The sequence below is a fragment of the Triticum aestivum genome, chromosome 5D (assembly GCF_018294505.1).
Source record: "Triticum aestivum cultivar Chinese Spring chromosome 5D, IWGSC CS RefSeq v2.1, whole genome shotgun sequence".
Lineage (NCBI taxonomy): Eukaryota > Viridiplantae > Streptophyta > Magnoliopsida > Poales > Poaceae > Triticum > Triticum aestivum.
In genome coordinates, this window is record NC_057808.1 from 214,791,893 (window position 1) to 214,802,511 (window position 10,619).

General features: G+C 46.7%; 1 protein-coding gene across 1 annotated transcript; it reads right to left on the reverse strand.

The window, feature by feature from the left end:
• Positions 1–3,379: 3,379 nt before the first annotated feature.
• On the reverse strand, positions 3,380–9,782 carry LOC123120118 (transcription factor LHW). Its single transcript, XM_044540139.1, has 10 exons — positions 9,154–9,782; positions 8,399–8,545; positions 8,213–8,294; positions 7,436–7,477; positions 7,283–7,342; positions 5,181–6,884; positions 4,945–5,046; positions 4,319–4,459; positions 4,086–4,211; positions 3,380–3,903 (listed from the first exon to the last, which is right to left on the reverse strand). Exons 1-10 carry the CDS (start codon positions 9,243–9,245, stop codon positions 3,742–3,744), a joined length of 2,658 nt encoding a protein of 885 aa, XP_044396074.1. The 5' UTR covers positions 9,246–9,782; the 3' UTR covers positions 3,380–3,741.
• Between the last annotated feature and the right edge of the window lie 837 nt (positions 9,783–10,619).

Sequence of the window (10,619 nt, forward strand, 5' to 3'; positions counted from 1 at the left end):
CAGGTCCCTTAGAGTGTTTACTATTCTTAGACATCTCATCTTTGTTTAACTCAACTACATCTACCTCTATGCCTACTTTTTGAGCAGTAGCAATAAATTCAGGATCAGAGAAATTCATAAAAGAGTTTTTGAGTAGAGTACCTTTGTAAGTCTCTTTCTCCTTCTCTAGATTCTGGATCTTCTTCTTGTTGACGGCTATCTCCAACATGGTCTTCCCTCCTACATCAACTCTGGCACTTTTTCTTTGTGCTTGCACTGGTCCCCATTTATTAGTTGCATCTTTTTGAGTATCCACCACTTGTTCAGTGATATCTTGGCTGGGGCTGAATAGCACTTCATCTCCATCATTGGTGATTTCTCCACTTTCCTCTATCAGGTTTTTGTAGATCTCCTCATCTTCCTCATCTTCCAGCTCCATTGCTTGGAGCAGCTGGCAGCTATGTTCATCCACTCCTGAATCCAACATGCTCTGCATGAAGGTGGTGGCAGCTTGCTTGGTGTACTGAGAGCTACTGTTGTTTCCTTTAGTCATGTTTGTCCCAGCAGAGTTACTTTTACTAACAGATCCACCATTGTTGCTTGCCCCACCAGCAGCAGAGGTGTCTTTGTTGGCAACAGTGTCATCATCTTTCTCAGTAATGTCATCTAGCAGATCATCACTAAGTTCTTCTACAGGAGGCTCCACAGTGATACCTATCTTGTGAAGTTTCTTACCAATACCAAAGACCCTGCTGGTTGGTATTTTGGTGTAATCCTTGCATCTGATCTGAACTCTGACTACCTCAAAAAAGGACTTGAAATTCCCTTGCCAGTCTACATCAACTAGAGTACCCACCACTGAGATGAACTGTTCCAGTACTGACCATTCAGCCCATTTTGGTGCTACACCTGTCAGCTGCAGCCAGACTGTTTGCAGTTCAGCAAGGTGCTCTAGCTCTCCCTTCCATTCTTCAACATTAACAATAACCCCTTCCATCTCTGGCAGTCCAAAGTTTGGGTAGCCAGCTACTTGAGCTACTGGAATATGTGGGGGGAATTTCACTAAGTATGTCCAGTTGTCTAATTTCCTGACCTGCCAAGGCCAGTTGGTCTTATAGATCAAAGAGAAGTTGTGTGCCAGTTCTTCTTTAGTAACCTGCCCAGCTTCTATGTATACAATCCCTACATTCTTGCCTGTCCCCAAATGCTGATCATTGACATCTGGTACCTCAATTTGGAAGAACCCTAATCCAGTAGCAACACTGCCCATAAACTTGGTTGTGTTCCTCGGCTTTTTCCTGACTGAGCATTCCTCCACCTTGTGGTTCACCATTTTGCAAATGAAACATGCAGGAGCCTGTTGGCATTGGGTTTTGTGGTGTCCAGGCTCACCGCAGCTGTAGCATATCACATCTGCATATTCCTGTGGTGACTCTTTGTTTTTGTACACTGCCTTGCTCTTGTTGACTGGCTTGTTCTTCCTCTGTTGATTTCCTGCATTGCTGTTTTTCCCTTCATTTTGCCCTGAATAGTGCTGTTGTGGTTGCAGGGCAGGGCCTGCTCTGTTCTGTTGATTGCCTATCATGCCAGATCCTTGCAGATTTTGAGCACCTCCATGAGGCTGATTCTGCCCAGACTGGCCACCTGCCGAACCGAGTTGAGCCTGTTGGGGTGGATTCCCTCCTGAAGGCATGTTGGATGAATTCCCACCGCTCCAAGCATGGGGATTGTTCCATTGATTCAGAGGGGGGGGGGGAGAACGGTCCCTGGTACCACGGGGGAGGTGGCCCTCCTTGGAATCCATACCCAAAAGCAAATTGGGGAGGCGGAGGCCCAAATTGAGGATCGAATGGCGGCATCCACTGCCCCTGATTGCCCCCCTCCGCGTTGTTGTTCTGGGATCTGTCTCCCGATCCCTTCTCATGCCCTTGCCCTCTTCCCCTCCCTCGATCTGCCATAACTCTGAGACTGGCAAGATCCGGGGGGGATCCTGCCCACTTATCCCGAGAAATCGAGATGGATCTCACCTTATTGCGATCAAATCCTCTCTCGGGTTGCTTCTGGACAGGGTAGCAGTCGGTGGTGGAGAAGCTTCGCGTGGGGATGAGATCTCTCCTCACCCACACAAGGACAGAGTGGGAATTTGTAGCTGCGCTAGGGCTAACAATTTCCTCATCGATCCATAATTGTCCAAAAATCTCACTCAGGCCCTCATCCTCATCTTCTCCTGGCACGCTTTCCACCTCAGCTTGATTTGACTTTTCCCTCCTCTTTTCCAGCTGCGTTGCATTCCCCAATTCCAGCAGGCCCTCTGAACCTTTCCCATCATCTGCGAAGCAGGGGATCTCGCCGACGACGGTGATCTGCACTGCCTGGCGAGCCCTGAAGTGGCGGGTTGTAGCCCCTTTGTTGATCAGATTCATCAGCTGCAGCGGGGACTGGTCTGCAGCTCTACGGAGTGGGGAATCCAAACCTGGCTCCAACGGAAACTCTGGCACGCTTCCACGGCAAGCTCCCCAGGTCGAGCCCCTCGGAGCGCCATGTAGGTTCAGCTGGGCGGCGGCTGGAGGGACCAGAACGCCTTCCATCTCGCCCGCTGCTCCGGATCTGATGAGTTCATCTCCGCGCGCGCCCATCTGACGATTTTCTCCGGCGAGGTCGATCTCCCTGGCAGCAGACGCTCTAATTCCTCCGGAGTGGCCTCCACACAGATCCTGGTGATGAGCTTCTGGGTCGAATCGCCCCTCAGCGGGCGGCGCATCGACCGCTCCATGCGCTCTCGATGCCTCGCCTCCATCTCTTCTTCCCCCTCTGGATCTCGGAGGGGCCTCTCCTGCGCCATAGGGCAGGCGCAGGCAGGGGCGCTCTCCTTCGATGCAGGGCAGTAGGTGTGGTGGCGACGACGGCGAGCAGCGCGGCGAGCGGTGGTGGTGGTGGTGGTGGTGGTAGGCGGAGGGGATGAGGCAGGTCGCAGGAGCGCACATGAGGGGTTCCATACAACATTTTCAATGGATTGTATCTAGTTTGCTCAATAGAATGTGAGATAATAAATAAGGTGATCTCTCATTCTACATTGAAGCTTGTGCAAGGGGTGTTGATTCATGTACATACAACCTTCCTCTCTTTCCTCATTTATTGTATGACACATCATCAAAAATCCTATGTGGCAAAGTCTATCAACACTTACAACCATTGGAGATGCCCTATGTGACAAAGTCTACCAACAATTATCTTACAACCATTGGAGATGCCCTGAACAACCATTGGAGATGCCCTGAACAGTGCGTGCATGGCTTTGCATGAATATGAGGACGTTCAGGGGGTCAGATTTTGTCCAGCCCAAGCTCTTAGGAGAAGCACACCAAAAAGTATTCCAAGTCCAGTAAGACAGCATGACACATTTGAAAACAAAGCCTCGTGATTTGCCAATAGTAAAACTCATGCTAGACAGATCAACCTAGAATTGTCATTCAGTAGATCAACAGAACAAAACTCGCTAATAGAAGAAACATCAGTAACAAAACAGGAACAAAGATTTTACAATCCAAACACTTCCTAGTGATCATTTTGTTAAACCAATTGTCGATGCCTTCATGGTTCTACTGTGTTAGGATTTCTGCACGCCCGGTTGTGAGAAAGATCCGTGGTACGTCACAAGAAACCAGCTAGTCGTGAGCTGACAACGCTAGTCATTGCAGAAGCGAGCTGAACCCCTGCTCTTAGCTCTTGAAAGGTGCCTTGATGGTGCCCATGCTCGATCACTCATCTAAGGTGGCCTGTCGCTGGGATAATCTGGTGCTGCGCAATCCCAAGAGGCATTTTTCCATTTTCTTGGTTCTCTCCTGATCCACTGCCATCACAACTGGGTTCCAACAAGCGCACGAGTGAGAGGAAAATCTCCATTCTAGTCACGTCCCTGTTGGCCTGCACAAATGGAACCAAATAAAGGAACACCTGTCAAAAGCAGGCACGGAAGGAAGCAACTGACAATTAAATTCATAGGAAGAAAATGTTGCAACTCGTAGAATCCAAGGATGATCTGTACAAGTGCATGATCCGTGCAATCTGACCCAACCAAGGGATCTTAATAACATTGAACTACTTACCTCAACAGTGAATCGTGCCCAGATTTTATTTTTGCGTGCTTCCATCACACCCCTCAAGATGGTTAGTCCAAGACCTTTGATAAAGTCGGCTATTTCCAGGAAGATTCCTCTGTCATCACAAATCATCTGCAGACATACTGACGTCAACAAATGGGAAGTATGCATATATAACAATATGTGAACTGAGATTAACAGGATGGATACAGAGAACAAACAATAGCAGAATCATTTACCTCCACAAGCATCTGACGAGGCCGGTCGAGATCCTCAACTATGATTGGGCATGTCATAGATTGACTGCCGACGTTGAAGGCCCAAGTTGCACCACCCTCAAAGTAGTCTTTCCAAAGAGGACCATTGTCACCGCTAAGTATCTGTTTGAAGATTATCAAACAGCACAGGAAAAGATTATACAGGGTTTGCAACTATTTTCTCATGGAATAAACTGCAGCGAAAAATAACTGAAATTAGAGTGTGGCGATTCGGTGCCCAGGTGCATCTGCATTGGGGTGTGAACGGTAAATTCAAATAAAATAGCAAAAGAATCGACATTGAAGATGCTCCAATACGCTAGGTGCGTGCAAAAAAATTGTGGTGAAATGGCATTTGAGGAGCTCTCAGGAAAAAAAAACTGGCCTCAAAGGAACTATGAAAAGAACACTTCGGAGCCGATTTTTTTCGTGGGTTAGAGCTCCTCGAATGTCATTTTGCCCAAAAATTTTGCACGCAGCTAGTGTGTTGGAGCATCTTCGATGCCAAATAATTTCAGATTGTTTTGAACTTTTTACTATTTTTTTTGAATTTACTGTTCATCAGGTGCAGATGGGCCTGGGCTCAGACGTGGAATACTAGTGTATACCTTAGATTCATTACAATCTTTGAGATTGTCAGCATGCTTTGTCACACTCTGCAAGAAAACCATGTGCTTGATGGTCTTTTCCAGTAAAGCATCAATGCTACACTGTTGACAACAAATGACATGAGAATAGCAGTTATTATGCTACAAGTCCATGAGCATTTTAAAGTGAAGTGATATCTAAATAAAAAAATAATCACCAAAGGACCATAAAATGCAGAAGTCAAACTAGAGGGTACCTTTGCACCATTAGGTACAAGTTCCCGAAGCTCCTTTATACGATCCTGAATAAGCTGACGGTCTTTTGGCCGGGGCTTAGAACTCTCTCCTGGTCGAGATCTCTTTCGATTTGCCTTGTTTGGTGTATCATGACCTTTGCTGTTTGAGGCTGACACGCTTTCACACTTCATGTTATGTCCGCTCTCGATCCAAAGGCGTAACTGAGATTTGTGCATTCCATTGTTTTGGGAAAGACAACCATCCTCGGTCTTCTCTAGGAAACTTGGTTGTTTAACCAAATTTGATACAGCCAACTCATCCTTGACTAGCAAAGGAGGAGCACCAGATGATTCGTGTTGCTTCATCACTTTTGAACCACAATAAGAGCTGCTAGGCATGTCTGTCAATGAAGTCCTGCAAGAGGCACTGTCACCGGAGATCTGCTTGCCACCAGGATTGACACTGGAGATAACTGCGTCCAATAATTGGTCACTATCAGTTAGTGAGAAGATTCCAGAAAAGGGGAACTCATCGTCCAGTGCACCAAATACTGGAGAGGTATCAAGATAAACTGAGGATTCAAGTGCATCTTTTCCTGAGCTAGCCGGTTTTGCAGTGTTCCAGGTCGAATCGCCATCCACATTGCGGCACAGATGAGGAAATTCAGCACCAAATATATCAAACAAATCATTTCCTGCAGTTGGATCCACAAGAAGTGAGGAAGATCGCTCACTTGAAATGTCTGGGAGCTTCTGCCGATCCATATTCTTCAAACCTTGTATTCTTACAGCAATACTGGAGTCATTTACTTCTTTAGCCTTTCTGTTTTGGTAAACACGATCCGAAATATTCACTTGATTATCTTGAGAAAAGTCTGTTTTAAATTCACTAGAAGTTTGAACTTCAGAGCCAGAGGATGGAGCTGCAACAGCATGACATGAGTCTCTTTTGGGACTCCCCATTTTCATAATGAATTGAGCAGATTGGGGGTTTTTATATGAAATAGCCGGTTTGTGCCCTATCATCCCAGAAGTAGAGTTACATCTTTGGTCTAATAGTTGACTTGCTGAGCAGTCATACAAGTTAGACTTGACTATGCTATTACCTTCAGGAAGAAAATCAAAGTTTCCATGACTGTTTAGAAAATCTAACACCTCACCCCCTCCATGCGATGGAGGCAGGTTCCGGAATGCAAGAGATTTTAGCAGAAGATTTCTGGTATCAGACGCCTCTTCCATGTTTCCCATTCCCAATTGTCCATCATTCATCAACAGTGGATGCTTTTCTGCTGATGTTGAGGTAGAAGAGAGAAAATCTGAGCTAACCACACTGCTTTGTGTGGTGCTTTCAACTCTCCTGTCACAGTAAGGAGTTTGTCGTCTGAACCTCACATCAGGAGCATATAAACTGTGGTCTCTGATAGCTTCACCATTTCTCTGTGCCACCTTAAGCAAGGAAGCTTTTCTTCCTATGTTTACTGATGCACTACTTGACATTGCCGTCGCATCAGGAACATAGCACTGTTCATAAGTCGCTGGAGAACCACTGAAGGCTTTTGAGCAACCATCTGTAGGGTAGACACTCAGAAGACCATGTGAAGAGCGTGACTGGACCTTCTGGCTAGAATCATTTTTAGCTGAAGTAGATGCAACCATACTTGATCGATTGTTTAACTGAGAACACAGCTTCTTATACTGAAGCACATAAGTTGTATTTTCCATAACCTGTCATAAAATAAGCATTTTATGAGCTCTGACATGTTGGAACCACAAAGACGAGAGCTAAGTCCTAGTGCTAATGGTACAACGCCAGAGCAAGTCCTCTTGATGCAGTTCGCAAAACGCTAAATAAGTAAATATATCAGAGAGAATTATATATCAATTTTTCATTCCAGTTCACCGCTCCAATCACAAGAAGCTTTGGTCTTCCTAGAACCTCACCGCAAATATAGTCTATATAAGGATTCGAAGGACAGAATATTTGACCAGTCAACTACATAATATTCACAAATTAGTACCACTGTTCTACCTCATGGCCCATACTTAAAAACAAGAATAAAGTTCAAGGCATGTTGAGTGGGATATGTATGCTGATATGCATTGTCAAAAGCAGGGCATCTTACCACACTAGTAGAGCCTAGCTGTAGTACACCACGTGGTAACACAGGAATAATTGCAATAGTCTGCGGAACAACCGAACAAGTATAAATTATTAAGAGATCAAAAGTAAAGAAGTCAGTAAATAATCTAACATGCAAGGGCGAAATTCTACTAACCTGAATGCCAGCTCTGAACTGATAATTCATCTCAGCAGCAACCTATCACCACCAGAAGACAACAGCTTATTGTTCCATTATGAAAGGGAACATAACAATTGGGGATAACCAAAACAGCCAGAGCAACTGATAAAATCAAATTGCATTGTTATTAAAAGAAAATTAGAAATCATCATGTAAAAAGATCATGGTTAGCTCAAGCCTGTGTGGCAAATCATGTTAAGTTGTTAATGAGAAACTCTACATGATTTCCACTTGTTCAAATACCATTTGTGTGCTTTTGCAACTAGCTTATCCAGTGACCACTTATGTGGCAGAACAATAGATCAAACTCACTACAAGCCAAAATTTCAACACAGAAGGAACAAATATGTGAGGACAAAATAACCCCACAAGGATTGTTGCGAACTTGCGATGACATAAATTCCTGGACAGCATGCTATTAATGACACAGCAGCAAAAATGAACCAGACAATACTGAATTAGGGCTACGGGCATGTTTGGTTCATGACTACTTTGCCACAACTAAACTTAGGCAAACTGTGGATGCCACAAAAAATGTGGCGAACAAAATGGCCACCACAAGTGTGGCAAGATTTGGCAAATAAATGAGCATGTAGTTAGAAAAGTGTGGCAAGCCATAAGTGTGACAATGAACCAAACACATGCCTAAGGTTTTGTGGCACGACTAATGTTAGGTGTGGCAACCTTAGGCTACAAACCAAACATGCCCTATATTTATATCAGTTCACGAGAACGAAGAAGAAGAATTTATACCTCGGATCTGAGCCTGTGATCATTGGCAGTATCATGGATAATCCACTGATGACTACCAGTAAAAGCAGCACGGCCGATGGTACTGAAAAAACAGAAAATGTAGCATCTATCCATCAATAAAAGAAATCAACCAAGAACATTGTGCTAGCTAGTAACAAACAAATGATGTTCCCGGTTCTTCCTTACCCTTCTCCAACAACATGAACCTGCGATGCCATAACCTTCCTAACTAGGGTGCACACAGTGCCACCTGATTCACAGCCAACCTCAGAAGCCTCAGATCCAGTTGGACAAGATGCGTGGCCACAGTAGCCATCCTCCCACACTAGATGCCTGCACATCACCAAAGGAAAACAGTGCGCGCAAATCATCAAACAAAACCCAAATTCCCAGCGCATCAAGAAGTTTATTCCACATTGCATTTAGCATTCCTCCATGATCCCCAAATCGTGTCCCCATTTCTCCCTCCCCCAAAAAAGCTTGCACGGAATTGCAACAACATCTCGCACATTCACGCTCTTTTAAGCCTCAGGAGCTAACACGAACTTGCACAGACAAGGCGGTAGTAGCTTTTTGGTTCATGTTCCTTGTTGTAAAGGCGTTACTAAATTTGCAAGCATGAGTGAACGCCCACACGAGCGTACGGGCGTTCTTTTTCCAGGCACCATCTTTCCCACAAGGAAAGGAGTCCCTTATTAGTAATTGCTGAGGAATATACCCATCCTACGAATCTTCCTCGCGGATGCTTCATTCGTACGAGACAAATCTAGCTGAAATGGAATGTTCAAGAAGACTTTGAACCCAGAAAAATGAAGAAAAGACACTGAAGCCTGGGGGGGGAGAGAAAAACTAGAACTTGGTTTTGAGATTTTCCGCAAGATCGAGCGGGGGGAGAAGATTGTGACAAAAAAAGAAGTCCAGGAGAAGGATGGAAGGCTTACACGGGGTCAGCAGCGCCGATGGCCTTCCAGAAGACGGCGTAAGACCACCCGACCTCCTCGCAGAGCCGCCGCAGCGCCTCCCCCACCGCCATCGCCGCAGCCCCAAAGCCCAACGGAACCCTAACGAGCAAACCCTAGCTTCTTCGACGGGGGGAGAGGGCGACGAAAAGACGAGCAAGGACGCCGCTGCCTCCCTAGGCGCAGCGAGAGCCGGCGCGCCCGGCCTGCCTCGCGCGGACCCCGCCGTCCCTCTGCTCCGCCGCAACAGCAACGCCAACACTTGCTCCGTTGGCCGCCGGCGCGCGGCAAGCGGCCATCAGTGGGGCTCGCCACCAGCCGCTGGCGCTGGTCCCAGCGTTGGTGGGGACCTCGGGACCACGGCGCAGCACCAGAGGCAGAGATGCCCGGCAGGAGAATGGCGCGGGGTCCCCGGAGGAGCGTCGGAGCCGCACGGCGGCGGGCGAGCGAGCGAGCAATGCGGTCTTGGATTTGGCTGCTGCTGCTACAGCCGCTGCGCGTCCTCGTCAATCTCTTTCTTCCTTCTCCGCTTTCGCTTTGGTTTCTCACTCTGTTCTGGTCTGGTCTGGGAGTCTTTGGCCTCTTTGGGGTGTGCTTGGCTTGTGTGAGTGTGTGAATAAAATTTCGTTCTGGCTTTTTCTTTGTCGCTTTCTTTGGTTGCCCCTCCTTTTCCTTTGTCCATCGCGGCTCCCGAGGCGGGCATCATTCCCTCCACGAGGGGCAGGATGGGCATTCCCCCAGCTAATCACCCTCATCCCCTCCTTTTCCTTTATGTATTTTCACCTAGGTTAAATAGTGCTCCTCTCCAACACACCACCATTCGCTAACAGCTAATATTGATCTAACTATAACCCATGGTCTTACTGAAAGCATATTTCAACATATTTCCTGGATTAATTGTTTAAAACTAATCCCTCCGTTTCACAATACAGGCATAGTTTTTTTGTTGATTCTTTCAAAATCTTGAGAATTGACCCTCCATCCAGATTCTTTCAAAATCTTGCACCCATAAAAAATATATGGGTTCAAGATTCTAGAAGAAGCTGGGGCGAGCCCCAATTCTCAAGATTCTGAGAGAATCGGCCAAAAGAACTGGGCAATAAGAATGTTTTTTAGCATCTTCAAGGTGCATCCGTAAACTTCTCCCAACTGTTCGAACCGCGCTATTTGGACCGCGAAAACCATCCAACGATGTCCTGTATCGATACGTGGGACGGTCCGGACGCGATTTCTCCCGCAAACCGGAGACAAAACATAGGGGGCTTTGAGGAGTCCGGATCGATCCCAAGCCCGCTTCTGACCTCCCTAACCCACCAAAACCTTTCCTCCCTCTTCCGCGTGCGTTCCCGCCCGGCGCCACCTGCCCACATTGAAGACGGCTCAGGGCGGACGCGACCTCTCACTGCCACCGTCATGGAAGCGGCATGTAGGCCGACGGCGCCGTCCGC